The sequence below is a fragment of the Mesocricetus auratus genome, unplaced genomic scaffold (genome assembly GCF_017639785.1).
Source record: "Mesocricetus auratus isolate SY011 unplaced genomic scaffold, BCM_Maur_2.0 Super-Scaffold_100691, whole genome shotgun sequence".
In the NCBI taxonomy this organism is placed as follows: Eukaryota; Metazoa; Chordata; class Mammalia; order Rodentia; family Cricetidae; genus Mesocricetus; species Mesocricetus auratus.
The window spans coordinates 58,084,364-58,110,015 of NW_024429267.1; the positions used below are offsets into that span (position 1 = coordinate 58,084,364).

The following is a 25,652-nucleotide window of genomic DNA, read 5'->3' on the forward strand; positions in this document are numbered from 1 at the left end:
TCACTTCCCCGGTGGGACAGCCTGCAAGTACCCGGCTGTGGGTGTTGAATGCTGGCATGGTTCCGTGGGTTCTTTGTGTCTCTTCATGCATGTATAGGTGCATGCGTGTGTGAAAACGGACATGGAGGCCAGAGGGCACCCCTGGGTGACATTCCTTGGACACCATCTCCTTGCTTGTTGAGGCAGGCAGGGTCTCTTACTGGCCTAGACGTCACTGAGCAGTCTAGGCTAGCTGGCCAGCAAGCCTCAGGGCCCTTCCTGCCTCTGCCTCCCTGGGAATGCTGGGTTCACAGGTGACAAGTGTGCACCTCCACACACAGCTTTTCAAGCGGTTTCTGCCGACTGAACTGGGGTTTCCTCTTGCTTGGACGGCAAGTTCTTTCCTGACTGAGCCCGCTCCCCAGCCTCTGTCCTAGGGTTCCCGATAGTTCTCTATGCTGCATTTGCCCAGCCCCAGGCCTTGGCATGTCTTCTCCATCCATCAAGCACGCTCATGTCCATTTCCGTAGGAGTCCCCAGAGCCTTTGGCCCTGAGGTCCAGGAGAGCGCCCCAGCTGCCTCCACACAACTTTGCTGTGTCCTAATTCTCTGCGTTTTGAAGGCAACTGAAGCCTTGCTTATGTCTAGATGGTTAGCCACTTTGCAAAAAGATCAAATACTCTGACGTATGAGAATGCATTTTGGCCCGGTCCTGGAAGGACAGACAGGTCAAGTCCCGGTGACTGAGCAGCTCACGGCTCACAAGTGACATGTTATTCTTAGAAGGGATCTGCCCTCTCCCACCCACCCCTGGCTCCATTCTATTCCGCAATGTCAAACATCATGGAGACACCAGAGAATGGCAGCCTGTCACGTGGGTGTTTCTGTGGGAATGTGTTGGTCTACTGCCTTTTTTGGAGCAGCTGCGCAGTGCTGGTTCGGTCAGACCTCTGCTTAGCCAAAAGAGGCCACTGACTGGCAGCAGCCATCTTGATCCCAGGTCCCCTTCCTCATGTGGTGGCCATGCCGTAGCTGAGAGGAGTCTCCCAGGGGTGGCAGCAGAGTCCTCGCAGTGTAGTGAGAAGAGGGAGTCGCTCATCGTACTGTAAACGCTTCCTCCTTAGGTTGGTTCTTGTCAGGTTTTTGGCCACAGCATCAGGAAAGCACCTACCACACCGTCCCGGCTTTGCCACGCTCCCCTCTGACCGCAGCAGACCTGGAGCTGTGGGGTCCAGCGGCAAATCCAGGACACCTGTGTGTGAAAGATTGCCACCGTGCAGCCCCATGAGCTGGGCTGCAGCACTCAGAACATGGAACCTACTACCAGAACAGTGGTTCTGACGAGGCTTGAGGGTGTAGGAAGGAGTTCTGTTCCAGCTGTGCCTGGGAGGATGGGCCTCACGGGAGGGAGCACCGCTGTGTGAGGAGCTCTGTGAAGGTCCTGTGTCTCTGGTATTCAAGACATGATTGGTGGATGCACAGATGGATGGGTGGGTGGATGGATGGATGGGTGGGTGGGTGGGTGGGTGGATAGAATGACGGACAGAAGAATGTATGCATGTATAGATGAATGGTAGATGACTTATGGAAGAAAGAGGAGAGGAAAGGGAGAGTGAGTGGGTGGAGGGGTGGATGATGAAGAAGAAGCGATGGGTGGGTGGCTGGAGGAGCCCGAGGAAGGGTGGGCGGATGGCGGGATGTGTTGAGTGGGATGAAGAAGGGGGGAGAGAGAATGATTGGATAGATGATGATGGAGTGGCTAGGGGGATCAATGAGTTAAATGCGGGACAGATTCTCTGACGGGGATGGCACAGGTGGTGAACACAGCGGAAGCAATTGGGTACATTGGTTAGATGGTCACTGGGTTGGCTCCAGAGTGAGTGCTTGAGAGAAGACAGCAAAAGGGCTGTGGATGTAAAACTTGGAAGATGAAATGCCGGTCTCCCTTGTCACACAGTAGGCACTCAATTGTAGGTGCTACTATGGGAAGATCTTTGCAGTCAACACACAGAATTCTAATTTTTCAATGTTAGTCTCTGCCAGGCATGGTGGTGCACGCCTTTAATCCCAGCACTCGGGAGGCAGAGGCAGGCGGATCTCTGTGAGTTCGAGGCCAGCCTGGTCTACAGAGTGAGTTCCAGGATAGCCAGAGCTACACAGAAAAACCCTGTCTCAAAAACAAAACAAAACAAAAATACTAGTCTTTGTTGACTCATAACAAATTGTGCATGTTTATGGATACATTGTCACCGTTTAGCACATTCCTATAGTATATAGAATCAGTCACACTATTGGTTTATCCATTACTTTTAAATAGGCACCTATCATTTCATGATGTTGGGATCCTTTAAAATCGTCTCTACTGATTATTTTGAAATAACAATTAGTGGCTGTCAATCACAGCCACCACATGCGCCGGACAGCTTTATGTCAACTTGGCACAAGCTAAAGTCATCAGAGAGTAGGGAACCTCAATTAAGAAAACGCCTCTGGGGGCTGGAGAGATGGCTCAGAGGTTAAGAGCTCTGGCTGCTCTTCCAGAGGTTCTGAGTTCAATTCCCAACCATCTTATCATGAGATCTGGTGCCCTCTTCTGGCCTGCAGGGTTACATGCAGACAGAACACTGTATATATAATAATTGTAAGTTAAAAAAAAACAGGAAGAAACCGCCTCCATAAAGCTGGGCTGCAGGCAGGCTTGTAGGCATTTCCTGTAGTTAGTGGTTGGTAGGAGGGAGGGGTCATACCTTGGCTGGTGGTCTTGGGTTCTACGAGAAAGCAGGCTGAGAAATCCACGGGAAGCAAGCCAGTGAGCAGCTCCCTCCACGGCTTCGGCACCGGCCGCTGCCTCCAGGTTCCTGTCCTCTTGATCTCCCGCCCTCACTGCTTTTGAAGAGGAGCTGTTTGTTCATGATGTTCTTCACAGCCGTAGTCACCCCAACTAAGACACCACACTCGGCTGTACAGGGTTCTAAGCTATGCTCAGTTTCTACCTGCACCATGGTGCGATTCCAAATCCTGGGAGTCGAATTCAAATTAGAAAAGACCCTGACGTGCCCTTGCCTGCATTTTGCATGCTACAGGCGGGTGACAAGGCACGGGCGGCAGCGTGTTAGCTCTAAGGCCACACTTACTCCTCCGTCTTCTTTTCTCTAGACGTGTGCAACAGCACCAACCTTCCCGAAGTTGAGATCATTAGCCTGCTGGAGGAGCAGTTGCCCCATTACAAGCTGAGAGCTGACACCATCTACGGTTACGACCACGATGACTGGCTGCATACGCCTCTCATTTCCCCAGACGCTAACATCGACCTCACAACCGAGCAGATTGAAGAGACGCTAAAATACTTCCGTAAGTAGCTGGCGCCTCACCTACGGGAGCAGTGTGACGAGCAGGGCCCCAGGTCAGGTCTGCCACGAGGCATTGTGTGACGGGCCTGACGTCTATGTGGAAGGGCGGCCAAGGGGGACATGGCCTTAGCAGTGGGTTAGCCATGTTAAGGGTCTTCTTGGTCTGGGTGAGTAGTGGGGACCAAGCGTTCTTATTTGAGCCATGCAGAATAACGTAAAGCTATAAAAACAATTATCTGTTATACTTATTGTGCATTATTTTATGTGTGTGTCTGCCTGCCTGTTGGTATGTGCCTCATATTTCATGCAGTGCCTGAGGAGGCCAGAGAGGGCGTTGGGTGCTCTAGAACTGGAGTTACAGATGTGAACCACCCATCCTTTCCCTCTATAAACCCCACGGGGAATTAGTCTGTTTGTATTTTACAACAAATGTCACGTGGAAATCTAGGCCACTTCCTTCGGTGTAGCCATAACAAGGCCTGTACCAGGATCAACTGGCTAAGCTGGGATTCCAGGAGTCAAACCGTTGCAGCGTAAAGTTATGCCACTGGGTGGCAGAGATGCTACCTAGGGGGTGATCCTAGAGCTAGGGATCCCCGGAGAGGGAGGGAGGGAGGGAGGGAGGGAGAGAGAGAGAGAGAGGGAGAGAGAGAGAGAGAGAGAGGGAGAGAGAGAGGGAGCGCACAGTACTGCCGACGGAGGACGATGATTTTAAAAGTTAATGTTTATTGTTACCACTGATTATTCAGGTGACAGCTGATCTCCATTCCTCCTTCCTCCTCCTCTTTTATTCTCTCGGTGCTGGGATTTGAACCAAGAGTCTTGTACATGCTAGGCACTTACCAAGTACTCTACCAATTCGCTGTGCACCCAGTTCTTAAAGGGGTGCCTTTTAAAAATAATTGTGTTTTAGGAGGGGGCAGAGTCTCACCAGGTAGCCCAGGATGGCCTGGAACTTCCTATGTAGTCCAGGCTTGCCTGAAACTTGGCATGACCCTCCTGCCCCAGCCTCCCAAATGCTCAGAGGGCACCACCACAGCAGGCGATACGTGGTGCTCTGCTTTTGACCATGGTAGGATGAATCCAGAGCCTCCAGCATGCTTGGCTAGTGCTCTGCCATGGAGCTCCCCTCCGTCACCGTACTTCCGTTCTTTAGAAGCGCACATGTCATGGGTCTGGAGAGATCTCTGAACAGTTAGGAGGTAGCTGCTCTTCTAGGAGACCAGTGCTCAGTTTCCAGCACCCATGTTGGGTGACTCACATCCGTCCATCTTCAGCTCTCTTCAACTCCAGCTTCAGGAAACCTGTACTCATCCACATGCCTGCTGCATACACACGTGCACACACGTATGTGAACGATTTAAAATATCTTAAGATGACGTTAATGTCTTCTTCGTCATTTAATACACGTGTGTTTCTCGTTTGTGTATCTGTATGTCAGCATGCCATTCCCTTTTAAAGACACACACCAACCTGCTTCTCTGGAGATAATGCCACTGAGAACCAGCTTGCAGTACGTGGCTGGGCTTTCTGTGTGTTACTTTTCACTACCGTAGACCAGTCTTTCCAATTTCCGAGATCATTTACAATAAGCAAATTGGAACTAAAAGCCTCCACTTTAGGGTGTGTGCAGGGCTATTCTACAGGTTCTCTATATTGGATGCTAATAAGAAAGTAATTATGTTGAATCGACCTGTGAGTTTATCCTCGGTGCAATCCACACACAGTGTCTTTCTGAGCACTGCTGATGACCGGTGCCAATAAGAACAAAAATAGGATAATCCCATGCCTAGTGTCATCTTAGGTGCCTCTCAGCGGGCCAGAAGTTCTTCATGAGCCAATGAAGCAAGAATTTACAAACAGTATAATAACCCATTTATTAAGGGGTTCAATGGAGAATTTGCAAACAGTTTAATAACCCGTTTATTAAGGGGTTCAATGGAAAGACGAACTCCAGCGAGAGGCTGATCCCTCACCGCCTCTCCACCGCGTGGGTCTTCTACCACACCAAGCGTGAGCTAGGCTGAGCACGCTCTCTCCTCCAGCTTTTCAGTCCTCACAAAGCACCAGGCCATGCCCTAAGGCCAGTACCCCAAAGCTATAGGTACAAAGAATTCCCATAACAAGTCAGTTGTGCTTAGCCGGGGCAAGTGCCCCAGCTGGGATTGCGCATGGGAAGCTGAGTCACTTTTCTTGTGGGTTCTGTGTGTGTGTGTGTGTGTGTGTGTGTGTGTGTGTGTGTGTGTGTGTGTGATTCTACTATAGAAGTCCACAGTATGATTTGAAGCAATTATTTCTGGGGAAGTCTGTTATGTGACTTGCTCTTATGACAGAGCCTGGCTGCTGTCCCTGCCACGGGAGGCTCCTGGTCCCTCCTCACACACAATGATTAGCCATGAACGCACGCAGCAGTGTAACTGGAGTGTCATTCATGGCAGCACCAGGCCATTTTACAGGACGGTCGCAGAACTGACCTGTTGCGTCCCTATGAAACATCTGCAGGCAGGCAAGGCTACTTTGATCTAGCACCGGCGCGCAGTTCTTTTTTTACCAGGAGACTCAAACTGGGATTCGCCTCTCATTTGTTTTTAGTTATATGTGTAAGAAAACCCAAAAGAATTTTAGAGTCACCAGTGGTACCGCAGTGCGGAACACAAGAGCGAGGAGCAGACCTTAAAAGGGCCTGCAGTTGGGCGTGTCCGGGTCCCGTTGGTTAGTGCCTCCTGTGGATTCTCTGCTTACTGCTAGATGACTACGTGTTAAGTGTCTTAATCCATGTGGAGAGGTAGATCTGCAGTTAGGAGCACTCACTTCTCTTACAGAGGACCTGAGTGTAGTCCCAGCACACACTTCAGGTGACTCACAACTCCTCCGCAGGATTGGGCGCCCTCTTTTGGACTCTGTGGGAACTGCACTCACAAATGTATACACCCACAGATGTATAAACACATACAACTTAAAAGAAATCTCTAGGCAGCTATATATATCTGGATGTTTCTCTCCTGCCCACATCCGCTTATAAAATAATCACTCAGAGACTTAATATTAATTATAATGGTTGGGCCGGTGGCTCAGGCTTATTATTGACTATCACTTACATTTAAACTAACCCGTTTCAATTAATCTGTGTATTTCTACATGGACGTGGCTTATAGGTGTTGCTCGAACATCTTCTCCTTTGGCAGCTGGATGGTGACTTCTCCCAACACCGCCTTCCTTCTCCCTGTATCTCTGCCTGGATTTCCCACCTATGGCTCTACCATAGGCCAAAGCATCTTTATCCATCAACCAATAAAAGAAACACTTATTTGCAGTGTACAGAAGGCATCCCACATCAGGCAGAAGTTTCTGTCTTGCCAGAACCTCCCAAATACCCAGCCCCTGCTTCCCAAATAACTGACTTGGAGTCTTAATATTGCTTATAAATGCTCTACCAGTAGCTCAGGCTTATCACTAACTAGCTCTTACACTTAAATTAACCCGTAGTTTTTATCTATGTTTAGCCATGTGGCTTGGTACCTTTCCTCAGTCTGCATATGCTGGAGCCTCCTGACTCCGCTCTTCTCCTTCCAAGCATTTTCAGAGTTCCTTTCCTGCCTAACTTCCTGCCCAGCTACTGGCCAATCAGTGTTTTATTAAACCCGTTCCATTGAAAGATCTTTACAGTGTACAAGAGGATCATTCCACAGCAGAAATACTTTTCAAAAAGCATCTCAGTTGATCAACCAGGCATTCATTGACTTTGAAATGCAAGACTTAAAACTGAAGCCCTCCAGCCCCCAAATGGTCTGTAAAGAAAGTTTAGAGTTTTGTGAATTTAGTTATTTGCATTAACTTCTGGCCGAAAGGGAGCATTATCCCTCATGGTCAGACTGGCAGACAAGGCAGGTGTCAGCATCAGGGCATGCAACTTTGTCACCAGTGTTTGTACGCCACACAGCAGTGGGCGGACACAGTGAAATGTGCCTCTCCCCATCACCGGATGAAGTCGTGGGTATTGTTCCCAGCACGATAGCCCTTGTTATTTAGCTGAGTTTATTAGGTAGCTCTTATGTCATGGCTTTGGCTGTCCTTGGGTTTTAGTAACTAGGAAGACACAGCTGTTTCCCTTTACACAGACAGACATGCAGGTGGTGTGTAGAAGTCACAAGTTAGGGGCGCTGCTCTGTCTGGTGCCCTGGTTTTTTTTATTTCTTTGTTTGTTGTTTATTCTCAAGACAGTGTTTCACTCTGTAGCCCTGGCTGGCCCAGAACTCAAAGAGATTCGCTTGTTTCTGTCCCCCGAGTTCTGGGGTTAAAGGCATGCGCCACCATGCCTGGCCTTACCTTTTGAAAAACTTTTGTGTGGTATTTGTGTGTTCATACGTGTGTGTTCATGTGTGTGTGTGTGTGTGCATGTATGTTCATGTAGAGGCTAGAGGTTGGCATTATCTTCGTCTATCCATCTCCAGCATATGTTTGTTTTTTTTTTTTTGTTGGTGTTTCTGAGACAGGGTCTCACTGTGTGGTGGTTTCTATGAAAATGACCCCTGTAGGCCCTGAGGGAGTGGTATTAGGAGGCGTGGCCATGTTGGAAAAGGGGTGGCTTCCTTAGTTGGAGGAAGTGTGTCACTGGGGGTGGGCTTTGAGTTCTCAGAAGCTCAAGCCAGGCCCAGTGGTTCACTGTCTGTTCCTGCTGCCTGCAGATCCAGATGTAGAACTCTCAGCACCATGTCCACCATGATGATAATAGATCAACCCTCTGAGTAAGCCAGCCCCAATTAAGTGTTTTCCTTTATAAGACCTGCCCTGGTCATGGTGTCTCTTCACAGAAATATAACCCAGCCTAAGACATAGTGTGTCCTTTGCCAGCCTGGAAGAGATTCACCTTCCTCAGCCTCCAAAGCTAGGGTTAAAGGTGTGCGCCGCCAGGCCCAGCCCACCTGACGTTTTGAGACAGGGTCTCCCACTGCACTGATGTAGAGAGAAGCCTTTTCCTTGCCAGCAACTTTGGTTTTTCCCTGCCAGTCGCCTGGGCTCTGCCGCGTTGCAGTCCCCAAATAACACATAAGACGCTGAATTTAATTATGAAGCTGTTGGCCTTGCTTGTTTCTTACTGGCTAGCTCTGACTTAAGTATTTAACCCATCTAAGTATTTCTCTTACAGGAAGGACATCTTACTTCTCTGGCGGGCTACATGATGACTCCCTATGTTTCTCCTACCCAGAGTCCTCCTCAATTCCTAGTCCTACCTATCTTGCTTCCCTATTGGCCAACACTGCTTTATTGACATATACGCAGGGCTTCCCCATCACACTGGGAGATCGCTGTCTCAGCCTATCTGTTCAGGGGGCCCCCGGGATCCTCCTCTCCCCTCTTGCACAGAGCTGGGAGGGCAGCTGTGTGCCAGCACTCCTGGCTTTTGGTGTAGGAGCCAGGAATTGAGCTGAGGCCTCCCTTGTGTCTTCTTCACAGCAGGCGCTGTATCTCCTGCGCCATCATCCCGGCCCTGTCTGGGTCTTGTGTGTGTGTGTGTGTGTGTGTGTGTGTGTGTGTGTGTGTTTACACATCCGTAGCCCAGGTGATTCGTGACTCAGCACAGTGAGTCACCGTGTCAGGCCACCTGTGTGCTGGCTGAGGAGACATTGTCCTCTTGTTCCCTCCTAGGTCCACTACCGGCATTGTGTAGAGCTGTAGCCTCAGTTGTGGGTGAGTTGGGGGTGCAGGGCTCCCCAAGGTGAGAAACCAGTAGTTAGTTGCATCTTCTTGTGCAACCGGAGTAGATTCTTCCTGGCTGTCATGTTTGGGGTAAGGCTCGGTCCCCACCTCTGGCTGATGAGAGGGAAACTTTCCCATCTTCCTTTGTGAGTGGCTTTGGTGACCTTTTCACAGTCGCTTCGGCCCTTCCCCAGCTAACTTCCGATGACCCTGAGAAATTCGGAGACCAGGAATGGCTCACAGAGTGCCCGTGTGCTCCAGAATGGACATCGGAGGTCAGATGGCTGAACAGGTCCTCACACATCACTTCCTGTGGGCAGGGCCGCCTCACCCTTGTTTCTGCTGTCCCTGCCCCGTAGCTGAGGATCCCAGGAACCAGAGACGTTACGAAGCTTCCCCAAAGTGACACACCAAAAAAGGGATGCTGACGTTCACCTGGCCATGCCCCGCTTGCTCCCAGAACAGCCAAAAGGGGGAGAGAAACTCAAGGGTAACACTTGGTAAAACACAAAAGGCAGAGCTCAGTTCTCCAAGACCTCAGGGTTAGGATGTGTTAAAAGCTTGCCAACTTACAAATTATTTATTCAACAGAATTCTGTTTCCCTCGCTCACATAGCACATTACACACAGCCGGACGCAGCTTCTTGTCATTGCTCTGTGACGTCCAGCTACCTCGTGTGGTCCGCCGGTGTCCTGTGTGCTGTAGATCAGTCACGGGCCATTCAGCGGGCACCAAGCGGAAAGGGCGCATGTTTGTTGTCAGGTGGACATGCTCCCATGCCTCGCTCTTCTCCAGCACCCTGTGGTTAACACACTTGGATCCAAGGAGGGACTCTGTGTCACACCAGGGTCTGCTGACCACCCTGCCTCTGAGGTGACCTGGGAAAGAGCAGATCCCCAGGCAAATAGGTTTCAGAGAGTCGGCCTAGTGTTTGCTTTCACTGTGAAGAAACCCAACCAGTGAGTGTGGTCAGGGTAGGCACGGAGCTTGAGCCCCTGCCGAGGTTTTCTGGCTGAGGAGGTGGACACATCTCTGCCGCTTTGAGATCTCCTGGTCCTCACCCAGGACTGTGGCGTGTGCAGGTTCGAGGAGGGGAAAGTGAGGACAGTGGCCTCTGGGACATCACTCTCTGGCATCCTGGCTGCGCTGCCGCACTCTTCCAGCAGAGAGCGCTTTGGTGCAGGCCCTGAGCGGTGTGGCCCTGCCACCATCACCGTGCACATGTTAGCCACTCCATCCCGCTGTGGGCCTGGGCACGGGTGCTGAGAGGATGGAGTTCCCCATCAGGGGAGGTGATCGAAAGTCACCACGTGTGAGAATGCCTGGCTGCCCCCAGACTCCCGGGCGCAGTGTCTGGAGCGCGGCCCACACTCGTGGTCCCAGTCTGTCATCTGGCTGTCTTTCCTCTTTCTTGATCAAACCAGACTCCAACAATATCTTTTTCTGCTCATGAACAACATGGCTGGCAAGCTGTGCTGTGTAGATTGTTTTCTCCTGGTGCTAACCCTGCATGTTTGAGACGGAGCTGGACCCAGCTCGGGTGGGAGACCACCACGACTGCTGGGCTTTCTCTTCCACTCTCCCCGGCTACCACTGCTCAGCAGGGTTTGGGCAGGAGTGGGGTTTGGGGTCTTCTGAACCCGTGGTTTGTGTGTGTGTTTTGACGCGATGGCATCAGCTGTGTGCCATGCTGGCCACGGGCATGAGCTTTCTCCCCTCAGACCGTCTGTGCCGACAGGTGGTGAGCTCAGGCCCACTTGGGCTTCTTACCAACCACACCAAGATGCATTCACTTCCCTACGCTCCCAGTGGCCACCTCACCGCCGCCAGGGAAGGCAGGGGCGGAAGCTGCCATTTGTAGAAGCACCTGCAACTGGAGAGGGGGCAAAGCCCAGTGCCTGGGTCTCTGGGTGGCTGTCATTAGCATCAGGGCCCTCAGTGGAAGGAGCAGCTGACAGCAGGCTGGTCCTTGCAGCCTGCCTTCTGCCGTGAGGCCTCACCGGCTGGCCGTGAGTGACATTTTGAGCACTGAAGACGGGAGTGAGAAAACTAGACTGCTGAGTGACGGCAAGCCCTCTCTCTGGTCACGCCCTCCCCCTCTTCTCCTCAAGCCTCCTGGCTCCAGCTGGGTATGGGCAAAGACGGTTGTGCTGTCTACAGGGCGGAGCCTGGAGCCTGGGAGTGCATTGCAGAGGGGGCTTGGGACCCCGAGGATAACCTGCAGCAGGGCTCCTGGTACTGAGGTTTGAGCATGGCCCTTCAAGCGTCATTCCTCATTTGATAATTCATGTTTCTGAAGGTCAGGAGCGCAGTGTCCAGGGAGCCATGATTTCTCATTCAGGGTGCTCTGAGGAAGACCTCATCGCTCCCCTGCTCCTGTGAGACACTGCTCACTCTGCCCTCTGACTTGGCCAACCTGCCGTTGGATTTGGTCCCCTTTAACTTAGGACGATGCCATCTTGAACATTTAAACTGAGACCCATAGATTCCATTGGTAATTTTTTTCTTTTAAACTACATTTTCTCTGTCTTTCTCTCTCTGGGGGTGGGGTGGGGGTCAGAGGACACCAGTGAAATCGGTCCTCCTCTCCACCATGTGCGTGTGTCCCAGCGATTGAACTCGGGCTGTCAGGCTAAGTGGCTTTCCTCCACTGAACCGTCTCGATGGCCCAGGAGGTAAACCTTCACACAGATCTTCAACCCCCAGTCTGGTGTTCTCTGAAGAGACACAGGACTTGCACCTGAATGCTGTGCCACAACCCACTGTCCCAACCTTAAGTCCACTATCCTGGGATCCACATTGGGATCTGCCGGTGTCAACCTGGGTTCTTCACCCTCTCACCTCAAGAATTTACCCCTCCCCACCCCATGTGGGGCAGTCAGTCTGCGCTCCTCTGTAGCCTTCTGGGTAATCCACTATCTTGCTGCTCTGGCTCTGACCCTCCTCCTGTCTGGGTGTTACCTACACCCACCATGCCAGGCTTTTCTGTTCCTGATAACCTGTGTCCTCATCCACATACGCCGTTGCGTTCACAGCCACCCTGCGCAGAGATGCATTGAACAGTCCTCCAGAAGGGTGGGTAGCGGGAACGGGGTGGCGAGGTCCACCCACCCGACTTCCTAAGATGGATTAAAGTAGCTGCTAGTCTTCCGCCCCGTGCGTATCCGTTGGCGTGCTCCCTGCTCCCCTTTCTCTGGATATCCACTGAGGTGTCATGCCTTTCGCTAACACCACCTGGTCCCATGAAAAATAATTGTATTTACATCGTCACGGTGTGGTCCAGTCGAGGCTTCGTCCGTTCTCTCTTCCCGAGACCTCTTCCTCAGACCCTGGGCTTACGGAGCCAGCAGCTCTGCAGGGCGCTTGAGCGTCCCCTGACCCCAGCAAGGGTACCGAAATGCCCATGCACTGTTGTTGTAGGGGAGGGGCTGTCTTTGCCAGGCCTCGCCATGGCAAACCTGGAAGCAGTGTTTCTTTTCAATATCAAGAAGTCGCAGCGAAGATGTGGGAGGTGGCTCAGGGATGATGCGCTTTCTGCTCGTGCACGAGAACCTGAATTAGAAGCCTCAGAAGCCAGATACAGACCCGCCACCCCCCAGTTCTCGGCAGGTGGGAACCAGGGATCCCTGGAGCAAGCGGCTGGCTCAGCTAGCAGAAGCTAGAGCTCTGGTTCTAATGAGAGACACTGTCTCAATATATCTGAGATGGAGAGTGACTAAGACTCCTGATGTCCGTCATGCCCCCAAACTCCCCCTCTCCCGCGCGCGCGCGCGTGTGTGTGTGTGTGTGTGTGTGTGTGTGAGAGAGAGAGAGAGAGAGAGAGAGAGAGAGAGAGAGAGAGAGAGAGAGAAAGAGAAAGAGAAAGAGAAAGAGAAAGAGAGAGAGAGCGCACATGTGCTCATGCTCTGTTCCTCAGTATGGTATGTTAACATGTGTGTAGGTACACATGCATATGTGTGTGTATGTGTGTGAGAGAGAGAGAGAGAGACAGACAGACAGACAGACAGAGAGAGAGAGAGAGAGAGAGAGAGAGAGAGCACATGTGCTCATGCTCTGTTCCTCAGTATGGTATGTTAACATGTGTGTAGGTGCACATGCATATGTGTGTGTATGTGTGTGTGTAAGAGAGAGAGAGAACACATGTGCTCATGCTCTGTTCCTCGTATGATATGTTAACGTGTGGCACATGTGTGTAGGTGCACATGCATATGTGTGTGTGTGCATGCATGTGGAGACCAGAGGTTGACATTGGTTGTCTTCCTTGATCAGTCTCTACTTTATTACTTAATCTGGGTGTGTGGCAGTTTGAATGTAATTGAGTCCCATAAGCTCATAGGGAGTGGCACTATTAGGAGGTGGGGCTTGTTGGGGTAGGTGTGGTCTTGTTGGAGGAAGTGTGTCACTGTGGGGGTAGACTCTGAGGTGTCCTTTGCTCAACCTTCACTCAGTATGACACTCAGCCCATTTCCTGTTTCCTGTGGGTCAAGACGTAGGGCTCTGAGCTCCTTCTCCAGCACCGTGTCTGCCTGCACGCCGCCGTGTCAGACCATGATGATAATGGACCAAACCTCTAAAAATGTAATCCGCCCAATTAAATGTTCTCCTTTATAGGAGTTACCATGGTCATGGTGTCTGTTCACCAACAGAAACCCTGACTAAGATAGGATCTTTCACTGAACCAGGAGCTGGTCTGTTCGGCTAGTCTAGGTAGCCTAAGGATCCCTTTCTTCATCTTTAGAGCGCCAGGGTTACAGCTGGGCCTCTCCACCTGCCTGACTTTTTTCATTCAGCTCGGTGCCAGGAATCCAAACTCTGGTCCTCGTATCTGCACAGCCAACCCCTCTTCCCCAGTCTTTTTAAACACCGAAATGAGTGTGTGCAGCCTTGGATTTGGTGCAAGTTGTGGTCAAAACCACCTTGCTTTGCTGCTCAGCTGTGTTCTCTGACCCCAGCCAGCCCACCCCGTCCTCTCTGCTGCTGCTGTGATCCACGGGGCATGGCTTCTGCCTCCCCTCCCTAATTACAGCCGTGGATCCATACCTGTATAGAGAGTTAGTGGTGAGAATCTTGCCTAGTCCTAAACCCAGGCCAGTGTCCGTCAACTCAAGCCCCGCCCCATCCCTGTAGCAGGTACTGGGCTCACCTCTTACAGGCATTGCTGGTGTTTCTAGCAAAGTCAGAGACATTGGTCAAGGTGCCCGAACCAAGCCTCCACCCAACTCCACAGCCCAGGCTCCTGTCTGTGAAGCAATGCCCCCATCCGCCCACCTGTTAGCTTCTGTCTGTATAGGCGATGGGCATAGAGAAATATTAATGAAACTCATGCCACTTTAAGCCCCGTGTGTCCCGCTATAATTGAAAGGAATTGCAGCTTCACTGGGGATTCTGACGAGGCTCTAAGTGGCTTCATTTTCTTGTTTCTTATTTTCTATTTATTTGTACGCATGTACGCAACTGTGTCTACCCTTGCATTCCTGTGAATCCAGAGATCAACACCTGGTGCCTTCCCTTGCTCTCCCAGAGGTTTGCCTGCCTCTGCCTTCATAACGCTGGGATTAAAGGTGTGAGCCGCCACCACCCCGCTCCCCGTACCCTCTTAATTCTTTACCCGCCCCACCTTCAGTTTCTACTGGAGCTTCCCACGCTGATAGAATGAGATGGTCTTGTTGATCTTTCTTTGTACTCACTGTCCACGTTAAAGTTGCTTCTATTTATGTGCGTGTGCCTGCGTGAGCTTATGTACATCACATGTGTGCGTGTGCCCATGGAGGCTAGAGAAGGAAGACACCAGACAGACCCCCCTGGAGCTGGCGTCACAGGTGGCTGGGAGCTGCCTGGTGTGGGGACTGGGAACCAAGCCCAGGTCTTCGGCAAGAGCAGCAAACGCTCTGGTTATTAAGCCACCTACCCAGTCTCAAGAGACTTAAAAAATGACCCAATAGAATGTCTTAGACTCATTCCCAGAATCTCTCGTAGTTGAGCATTGAAATACACATTTACGGTTTCAGAATTTCCACGCGGAAGCATTTCTTCTTGGGGGGGGGAGGCAGAGCCATTTTTGGTGTCAAATTTGGAGATCAGAGGACGGAGCTACGGGGTGTCTAGTAGGTCAGGGTCATGGGTGCTGGAATGTTCTGGAATGCCAAGGACAGTCTTCCATAAAGAATTCTCTTGAGTGCTGAGGGGAAAAAATATGCTTCTGGGGTGGAGTTTAGCCTACAGTAAGTCTAGAAATTTCTGTTCTGTTATCCAATGTTTTATTTTTTTAAATAAAATCTATTAATTTTTATTTTATATGCATTAGTGCTTTGCCACGGGTGTCGGGTTCTCTGGAATTGGAATTACAAACAGTTGTGAGCTGCCCTGTGGGCTAGGGATTGAACGGAGGTCCTCTGAAAGAGCAGTCAGTCAGTGTTCTTAACCACTGAGCCACCTCTCCTGCCCCCCAGTGTTTCGTTTTTATAAGGAAACATATTAAGCGTGCCAAGCCCATACACTGTGTTTCTTTTCTTTCTTTTGTTTTGTTTTTAATGGATGCCAACCTTTCCCGTGCCCTTACGTGGTCTCAGAACCCCACTGGCTCACTCCCTCCGCAGGGCCTGCCGCTCTTGGTCACACACCTACGCGGCGGGCCCTTTGTAATGGCGTTCTCCTCCTGTGAGTGAAACTTCATTTTCTGGGTCATCCAAGGCCTCTCTGACTGGCGTTTGTAAGTTTTAAAATAAAGGAAAAGTCTAGGGAGCGTTCCTTTGCAGATTAAACAGTGGCCCTTTTCAGATGCAGAAAAACAGCTCCCTGCAGTGACCCAGGTTTAGTTAGGCACCTGGAAGAGGGCGGAGGAGGTAGCAGCTCTAAGCCCCGCCCACATTCCTTTCTGGCCGCGCCTCTGCTCCCAGCCAGCATCCTTGGAAGACATTTCCTTCGTTTCTGTATCATTCCCCCCCCCCCCCCCAAGCTGGCCAGTTTCTAAGGCAACAGTGAGATTGAAAGCTGAGCAGGGGGCGAGGCTTGAAGGAGCCGCGGGTGGTGGTGTGTGTCTCTGACGTCACCCCCCGGGGCGTCCGGATTGGACGGCTCCAGCTACTCCCTTTCAGGGCCGCTGTCCAGTGCGCTGGCTTCATCGTCAGCCGGGGCTTGCGGGGTGGGGGGGGTCTCTCCGCCACGGCTCTGCCCACCGCCCCTGCAGAGTCTTCCTCGCCTCTGCCCCCTCGCCCACCCTGGCTCCAGACTACCATTAAGAAGATGCACAGTCAAGTTGTGCGGTGTGCGGGGATGCTCTGCTGCCGGGTGTCCTGGAAGGGCCGGGAGGCATGGCAGCCTTTGACTTGACGATCCATTGCGCCCTGAGGTCCGTCCCCTCCCCTGCAAGAATACTGACTATGCAGAAATTCACCGACACGGATTACTATGAACTGGATTGGTATTATGAAGAATGCTCAGACGGTAATTAAGCCCCATCCCCAGGGAGAGCCGCCGGGATGAGCAGCGGCATTGTATCTCTGGGACTGGGGGAGCGCGGCGGAGGGGGGGCGCTGAGTCTTTCCCGGGGAGATGGGGGGCACAGGGACCCGCATCACCAGAAGGCACAGCAAGCGTGACAGAGGGGATGGCAGGTGGGCAGGGCTGGCTCCCGATGGCGGGTGTTTCTTGCCATGCACAATCATTTGCTTGGAATGGGGGGGGGAGATAAGCGTCTTTCGGCGTGCTGCGTGCTGCGTTTGCAAGCTTGGGACGTCTGTCGGGTGAATTTTTTTGTGTCCCCTGTGCTCTGCTCTGGTGGCAGGCTCAGGGCACTAGAGGCTGGAAGCATGCGTTCAGGAGGTAACCGGGGGATAGGCCCAGAAGGAGCTGCCCTTTCCTAAGCTCAGACCTTGGGACTGAGGGCGTGGGGAGGCTGGGGAAGGCGGAAACCGCTTCCCCAGCAGCGTGTGATTTTTGCTGGCTGCACCCCGCACAGATAGGGCCCAGGAGACGACAGGAAGCTGCAAAGACAGAAATCACCCTTCTAGGGCCATCTAGGATTGTGTGGAGGGCGTGGCCCACTTTTGAGGAGGCCGCTTGGTGGCTGAGGTGTGTGACTGGACAGGTGTCAGCAGGCTTCAAGTACAGGGGAACTGTGTTGAGAGGTATTCTGGGATGGATTGCGAAGGAAGGGCCTTGCTGGGAGTATTGTGGATTGTAAGGTCCGCTGGTCTTTAGTCGCTCTTTGCAAATGATCCTTAAATCACAAGCCTTCACCAAGAGAGACATTAGCATGTCCCCTCTGGAAGTCTGTCCTTCAGAGGTGACATCCTCTGAAGCTCCCTCAAGCCCGGTCGCAGGTAATGTCGAAATTGACTCAGAAGTTTCCGATGGCAGTAGGCCCAACTGCATTTGAAGACCCTGTGTGATGTAGCAGGGCCAGGAACTGGCCTAGTTAGTGAGCTAAAGAGCCGTCTTCTGACGCCTGGCCGTGGGCTGCAGCAGGGAGCCCAGGAGGCTTTCTGGGGCCATGCTCTTAAAAAGCACAGAGAAACTTTACCTTGGCAGTGGGTGGGGCTGGCACATGGGTCCGTCTGATCCGCAAAGCATTCTGGGTAACGGGGAGAGTGGGGTGCGCCTGTAGTGTTGGGGGGAAAAGGATGGAGGAGGTGTTCTTTTCTTGGCTACATACTTTTTTTTTTTTTTTAAAACAAGTACCTATCCTGTTACTACGCTATGAGAGGCAGTGTTTGGGGTTCTGCTCTTTGGAAGCCGCCACTGATCCCTTCTAGTTTCCTTGGCGATTTGCTGGTCTCTCGGTGCTCCATGACTCTTAAGACGTCGGTTCATTCCATCCCCCAGTGTCCCACTGGCTTAGAGAGCTTTGGTTCCAGTGGGTGAGTTGGGTGTGTCCCTGAGCCATCTTGGGTTCTTGGGGAGGAGAGCTTAGTGTCTGGACCAGTGGCCGCTCTATCCATTTCTCAGTGAAGCCGGCATTTCTCGGTGAAGCCGGCTGCTCTGTGCCCATCGGGAGAGCACGGAAGGCCCGTTGTCACCTGCTGCCTGCCGTCGGACTTGATGACTTCAGGTTCTCAGAGGAGTCTTTGGCTCCAGGCGTCCTGATGGAGTCCTTTCCAAAAGTAGGAAACAGAAGAGGGGATAGCTTACGACACCAGGATCAATACACACCGATTGCCAGTTGATTGTTTGACCTTTTAACTTTGACCCTGTTGTTGGGTGAAGGCCGTGGGGGGGGGGTGGAGAGGGATTGCTGGGCCTGGAGGAAGTAGCATATTCTTAACGCCATTTAAACATGGCAAAATAGGACTAAAGAATCTGGGGCCTAGAACCTACCTGATTGGGAGCCGTATGCATGCTGATGTGGGGTGTCTAGCCATCATTTCTTGCTCTCCTTCTTGTATATGTGTGGGCATGCATGTGCCCGTGCCCTTGTGAGGTCAGAGGGCAGCTTTACGGAGTGAGTTCTCTCCTCCCACCGAGTGTGGCTCCCAGGGGTTGAATTCAGGTCACCAGGCTTGCACAGTGAGCGCTTGTATTCACCGAGCCTTCTCCTGGCCCTGGGCTACCATTTCTAAGGAGTTGGGTCCTTCCTGGCTTCAGGCAGGTTAGCCTGGAAATAACATCTCTCACACAGCAAATTGTTAAGAGCTTGCTTTATCTGTCCCCACACCAGTTGGCCTTTGAATCGATACTGAGGGAGGCTTCAAGGGAGGTCCCATGATAATAATAGCAAAAGGTGAGTCAGTGTTCTGGAAAAGATACGAAGTCATCATTTATGTTGGAGATCCTGACTCACACATGATGGACAGGGTTGCTCTGGAGACTGGAATATGCAACTCAGGGCACTAGTCCTGTGCCTTTCTGTGCTTTCGCAATCGAAAGTAAAGGTAATGTCTTGCTTGAGTCCACTTGAGGCAAATCCTCTTGCTCAACCCTGCGAGGTGACCCCTCTAGGTGACCCCTCTAGGTGACCCCTCTAGGTGACCCCTCTAGGTGACCCGTCTAGGTGACCCTGCCAGTTGCTGGGTTTACTGACAGGAGCCACCATACCCAGCTCTGGGGAAAGATTTTTAAACTTTGATATCCTAAGTATTTATTAAGTGTGCGTGCGTGCGTGCGTGTAGATAGGTGGGTAACTTGGACAACACTGTTAAAAATACCGTCAGTTTAAGCTAAAAGATGAATGAGAACAGCTCAATGATCGGTAAAATCGCCTGAGTTTTTCCGGATGTGTGAAGTAAGCCTTTGTTGTCATTTATCTTCAGGGCACAGCATCCTCCACATCCAGTAGCCTAGAGATGAGTCACACTCCAGGTGGGGAGGAACCCCCATCATCCCATCCCCTCCTTCCCACAATCTTGGAGTAACCAGCCAGTTTTTCATCTGGAGAAGCCCCAATACCCATGTTCCTATCTTTAGAACTGAGTAAGCATGATTTGATAATTGCGAATTGGGACTAAACTATGTTTTTTACTGAGTGTGTGTATTTGAGATACAGTCTTGCTGTGTAACCCATGCCGGCCTTGAACTCATGGTGATCCACCTGTCTTAGCCTCCTAGGTGTGGGGAATCCGGGCGTGTGACACCATGCCCGGCTCTTGGCGGGTGTTTAAATGCATTGCCTTTAAAGCTCGTATACATAATTTTTCAAGAAAAAAAATCTGAAATTCTAATTTTGAAATCTGCCTGTGATTTTCTTTGACATCTTTCCCAAACAACACAATTTTAATGAGTTAGAATAGAGCAGTCATTCTGATGAGTTTTAAAAATTTAACCGAGGTATAACCTACCCCTAGTTGGAATTTTTAAATGAAATCTGTATCCTCTTGTGACTTCCTGCCTGGGCGATTTTATACTAGTCTTTATGAAGGCAGAAATTCAGGTTGGCAGGCAGTCTCGGCGGCCACGCGGAACCCTCAGCCGCCCTTGAGCTGCCACAGGCCCCCCCTCCTCCCCCCCGTTTGTGTTAGTGACTGCAACAGGCAGGGTCGAGCTGCACAGAGGAATCGCTGTCAAGGTGCACCTTAAACCGTGCGGTTTTCCTCGGGCGCCATCTGTTAGGATTTTGGTTTTTCTCTTGTCTCTTTTGGATTTGTGGGCACAGCTCGAAGAGGAATGTGGGGTTTATAAGACACAATGTAACGAGGAAAGTGATACTGCTTGTTATGCCGAAGGAGGTCTGAGCACATTGAGCTCAGGCCGTGGATGGCTCCCACACGTTAAAGGCTGGGAGGGAGTCAGGGTCCCTGCCTTCCCCGGGCCCCACAGCGCATCCTCTTCAGATTCCTGAGCTCATCCACAGGGAAGTCTCAGGTGTTGGGCAGGGCCTCACCTGGGCAGCTCCACCAAGTGCCAGAGCCGTGCCTTCCTACAGACAGGTGTACCTGCCTGAGGTGTGGCCCGTGTTTTCTCAGTTGCTACGAAACTTCCAGGGAGCTACCATTCCTGTTCTTCTCCACGGGGAGAAAGGCCAAGAGCTTGCCTCACCGTACATACTTTCCTTCCTGGCTCCCCTGTGTGTCGAGGGCGTTTGGCTGGGCCCTGCCATTCTGACAGGTGCTCTGCCGGCCCCTCCCCCAGGCTCCTGTGCCATGCCCTCCCTTCCCTGAGTGATGCTGGGCGGGTGGCCCTGTGCGCACCCGTCCACTCCTGCCCAGCCAGGGAATGTCTGCCACCCCTTCTGGAGCCCGGCATGTGCCCTTTGGGCGCAGGCCCCGATGGCTCCCCTGGGCAGGTGGCCAAAGGTGCTCCCAAGGACGGTCCCTTAGGACAGTGTTTCGAATTTGGGGCGACTTCAGCAATGTCCCTGGGCGATGTGGGAGGGGAGGAGGAATGTTTTGAGTGCGACTGCCAGGATGAAGAGAAGGCAGCCACCACCGTGGAGCAGCAGGAAGTCCTGGACATCCTGGAGGAGGGTAAATTCTACACTTTACTCCTGTTTGAACCTTTCCCTGTTGGTGTCTGGACAGGCCAGATTGGTCACTGATGTTACCACATTCTTCTACTTTTTGAAAAAAAGGGTTCTTAAGGGAGCAGGTGTGTAAAATGGCTTGATGCCCAGGTAGGACACCAGGCACGGTAACACCCCGGGACTCCCTGGGATATTGCGGCATCTCTTCTGGCTTACCCCAGCTTTCCCAGAAACCATGGCTCCGACTTTGTGCCTGTCAGGATCTGCCTCAGCCCTTCCTGACCCTTGTAAGCGTCGTCAAGCACCATGCTCCGCATCCCACCTCCCTGGCTTACGCTCACAGGGTCCGGGCCGTCTGCCCGTGTGACATCCCAGCACTGGCTTAGGAGTAAGTGCATGGACTCAAGAGAACCAGGCATCCTTCCTTCCAAGCAGGGTGTAGTGCATACTAACCACTCCTTTGAAATGCAGGGTGTGTTTTCTTTTTGGGGGATAGCCTTGTGTGGGCCAGGCTACCCTAGAATTGTCCTCCATCCTGCTTCAGCCTCCTGAGTCCTGGGATTACTGGAGTGTGCCCTTGCACCCCGATGGGATTTTTTTTCTCTTAACTTAGAAGTACTTCAGAGATAGTGCAGGCTAACATAGTAATCACACGACCCTGGGCTTTCTTGGGTGGGGAAGGCAAATTCAGTGATGTATGCCCAAATGTTGATGCAAGCTAACTCCCGTCAGGCTTCTGGGTTCCACCTGCAAGGCTAAGAAAAAGCTACGGGAGTGAGGGAGGTGTGAGCGGTCACTGCACAGCACTCTTGAGTGGCAGCCGTCAGAGTGCCTGAAAATGCTGTTTTCGTATCCCAGGATGACTTTCCAGAGCTACCCAAGCCACTCCAATAGCTAAAGCTCTTTTCTTTCGAAGTTAGTGTCCTTACAGTGCCATTACCATGTTATCCCTGGAGGGCTTGACCGCAGGAAAGGGAAGTGAGACAAGTTAGAGAGAGCGAGAACTCTGTTTGAGAACTGGGGTTTGTCAGGTGTCTCAGCAGACTTGGAGACTTTGGGAAGGGAACGAGTGACAGGTGCAGGGACAGTGTCAGGGGAGGAGTGACAGGTGACAGGTAAGGGGATTGGGAAGGGGTGGCAGGCTGATGTCGGTTCTGATGGAGTGAGCAGTTGCCGAGTCCTTGAGAATGGTCAGAAGAAAGGCATGGTCTATGCTTGTAGATCTAGGTTCAGCGCAGACATCGCTGGCTTTTTGCTGTCACGCTGCTCCCGGGTGGCCTGTGCCAGCATGACCTGGGAGCTGATGCAGAAGTCCAAGCATTGGCCAAGAACCAGGGACCCTGAATCCCACTTTAACGAGATTTGGCGAGGTGTGCCTGCATCAAAGTGTCACGAGCCATGTGGTTGCAAATCAAAGAGCATTTAGGAATGGTTTCATAGATCCTCAGATATATGAACAGGGCAGGATCATGGAACACACACACAATGCACACACATGTATACACATACACATGCACACACAGAAACACACATGCACATACACACATATTCATGCACACATGCACATTCACACACAGATGCACATACATACAAACATAAATATACATACACACACAGAGACAGACACATATACACATGTATGTGTGCACACATGCACATTCACACACAGATGCACATACATACAAACATAAATATACATACACACACAGAGACAGACACATATACACATGTATGTGTGCACACATGCACATTCACACACAGATGCACATACATACAAACATAAATATACATACACACACAGAGACAGACACATATACACATGTATGTGTGCACACATGCACAACCACACAGTTTGCTTTTGGTTTTTGAGACAGGGTTTCTCTGTGTAGCTCTGGCTGTCCTGGAACTCGCTGTGTAGACCGGGCTAGACTTGAACTCATAAAATCCTCCTTCCTCTGCCTCCCATGTGGTAGGATTAAAACGTGCGCTGTCACATCCAACTTACAATATTATTTTTATTTTGGGGTTTCTCGTTTTGTTTTGTGTGTGTGTGTGTGTCTTTGTGTCCATGTGTGTATCTGTGTGTTTGTACATTGCTCACAGAAGTCAGAAAAGGGTGTAAGATCCCCTGCAGCTGGAGTTCCAGACAGCTGTTAGCCACTGTGTAGCTTCTGGGAACTCAGGCCCTCTCTTCTAAGGCAGGAACGTCCTTGGCTCTACCCCAGACCTCACACCCAGGCTCGGAACTCGGTGAGCGCGGCAGTCTGGGTGGTCTTGCACTGGTTGCTCACGTAGTGATGGACGATGTGAACCTTAACTCATGGTTCCCTCCAGGCCATGTGGATGCAAGGCACACTTTCTGATCTCAGCTATTCAATCTTCACTACAGAGATCTGGTGTGCAGTATGATACGTCAATGCATGCATATGAAATATATGGATTAAATCACTGTAAAAAAATAAAACAGAGGTTGAGATAGACACTCCCATTTTTGCAATCAAAACACAGGAGGGTCAATCAGGTTGGTCCTGTCCTGGAGGTTCCCCAAGTATAAACCTGAGTGGAGGGTTCTCTTCTGCGTTTACAGCTAAGGGACCCTGAGGGCTGGCCATGATACAACTTCTGCCCCTTCTTTGTAAGGTCCCAATGAAAGACCGAAGTTCCGTTCCCCCAGCGTTCACCCTGAGACACTAGTGGGCTTCTTGACAAAAGCACAGGTGTCCCCAAAAGTCACATGAGAGGGGCTGCACCCAGCATGGATGGTGGCTCCCATGGTTACATACAAGGAGCCCCATTCCCCTTGTCCCTCCCCCCTCTCCCAGCCAGTATACTCTAGGCCTCCCCAAGTCCCAAGACCCCATGCAACTAGGAAAGGATTGCATTGACTGGTTAGAAAGAGGCCAGATAGTCAGGCGAGGGAGGGTCCCATCACCCACTCCACCCCCTCCTGTGAGGGAGCATCAGCTCCGCTCTGGCCTCCCTGCCTGTCTGCCTGTCTGCCCGGGAGGATAGTGCTGAACCACAGACCCCAGTGAGGCCAGCCTAGCAGGGCCCCGTGAGTCCCTCTGCCACACACCCAGGTCCTTTCTCATGTGGCTCCAGGTCCATCCCTTCCCCCATAGTGTCTGTGGTTCCTAACCATGTAGTAGAGACCACTGTGGTGCTCCTACAGTCTTTCTAGTGGGAAGGAGGACTAGGCCATCGTAGCTTGGGCCCCTGTGACACGCGGCAAACACAGTTGGTATCCGGGTCCCTGTGACCTGCTCAAAGGGGATCTGCTTGTTCTGCCCCCCCCCCATTTCTCCCCTGGGTCGACCTCAGGCGGGGCTGAGCAGCTGTGAGGGAGTATTCACACCCTCTCTGTGCTGGAGATTCACACTGGTATGAGGAAGACACGGGAAAGCAGAGACAGTGGTGTATCGCTTGGCAGGCACCCATGGCTTTCTCAAGGGAAAAACACGCCTGCGAAGGCCTGGTGTCTTCACCCCTTCTCGCCTGGCCGCTTCTCCAGGCCTGTCCACAGTTGCAAAGCGAGTTGTGGAAGTTTAGGCCGGGCAGTCTTCCAGGGACTGTCCAGAAGTCAGGATTGGCAGGGAGTGCTCATGCCCTGCGCCATCTGAGGTGAGCATGTAGCTAGCTGTCCTGATAAGCAGGAAGATTATCTAGAGAGATGCTTACGGCTATAGACTACGGCCCAAGAAGTGGGGACTCCCCAGGAGTCTTGTGGGGAGACAAGGAAAGGGCTGGAGCCTGGTGCCAGCCAGAGGAAGGAGGATGATGGCCTGTGGATCGCCAGGGAGAGTGGCGTTGACAGTGATGATGACTGGGACCGACCCCTGACCCTGGGCGTGCAGCTGAGCGTGCCCTTTGCCTCCCGTTTAAATCTCAACCTCATGATGGGATCCTGAAGATGGATTCGGAGGTCACTGGACCCCTTTGCTTTACTTCTCCCCGATGTGGCCGCATTGAATAATGCTCCTTTCCTGTTCTTGCTGTTCCTCGTTTGTTTTCCTGACCTCTTGAGGACAGACAGCTGAGCTTGGTGTATCAGGGCTGCCAGGGTCCAGGCTCTGATACTAACAGCCCTGGTAACAACGGTCAGGTCCAGGGTCCCTGGCACCCCAGCAATGCATCCCGCTGTCCTCGCAGAGACCACTGAGTTGGAACAGGCGGTACCAATCCCTTGCGTGAAGTTTTCGGTTTGTGAGCTCCAGCCAGAGGCTATAATCTGTACAAACAGAATTGGGAAGGCATGGTAGACATGGTAGCCACCATAGGAACCCAGAGCCCTGTAGGGTACCCTGAGCCAGCCCCCAGTCAGCATCCAGGGCAGTATCTGCTGTCTAGCCAAGGTCTCCAGTTGGTGCCCAGGTGAAGCTTGGGAGGGAGTACTGAGCATTTTCTTCCAGTTCAAAGAGCCGCCTGGGCTGCAAGGGGATGGCTCAGCCCCACGGAGGACGCATGGGTCTGTGTACAAAGCTGAGGAGTCCTGGGCCCTGCTGGCTTGGAATGTAACATTGTGTGACCAGCAGGACTTGGATGTCCCTGTAGAGTCACAAGTGAAAAGCTAACTAACTGGTTTATCAGAACCATTGTGGGCCACCAGCACCACCCCAAGACCAGCCCGGTGTGGAGATCACCCAGGGTCTCTGTAGTAGGGTCCTTTGGCAGATCTACCCACTTCTGGGTTCCTGGTCCCTCGATTCCCAGTGACTGCTAGCCACTCTGTTGC

General features: G+C 51.9%; 1 protein-coding gene across 12 annotated transcripts in view; it reads left to right on the plus strand.

The window, feature by feature from the left end:
- The window catches only part of Trak1 (trafficking kinesin protein 1), a 95,214-nt gene that overhangs the window by 24,028 nt on the left and 45,534 nt on the right, over window positions 1-25,652 (plus strand). For 7 of the 12 annotated variants that reach the window (XM_021234260.2, XM_040739920.1, XM_040739922.1 and 4 more), the window contains exon 2: window positions 3,136-3,330. Coding sequence is in view for 10 of the 12 variants with exons in the window: in XM_040739920.1 (XP_040595854.1) it covers window positions 3,136-3,330 (195 nt within the window). In the remaining 2 variants the exon portion in view is untranslated. Of the gene's footprint in view, window positions 1-3,135; window positions 3,331-16,157; window positions 16,471-20,601; window positions 20,925-25,652 lie in introns of those variants that run through there. The other 5 variants (XM_013122211.3, XM_040739925.1, XM_021234259.2 and 2 more) reach the window with 5 other exon arrangements.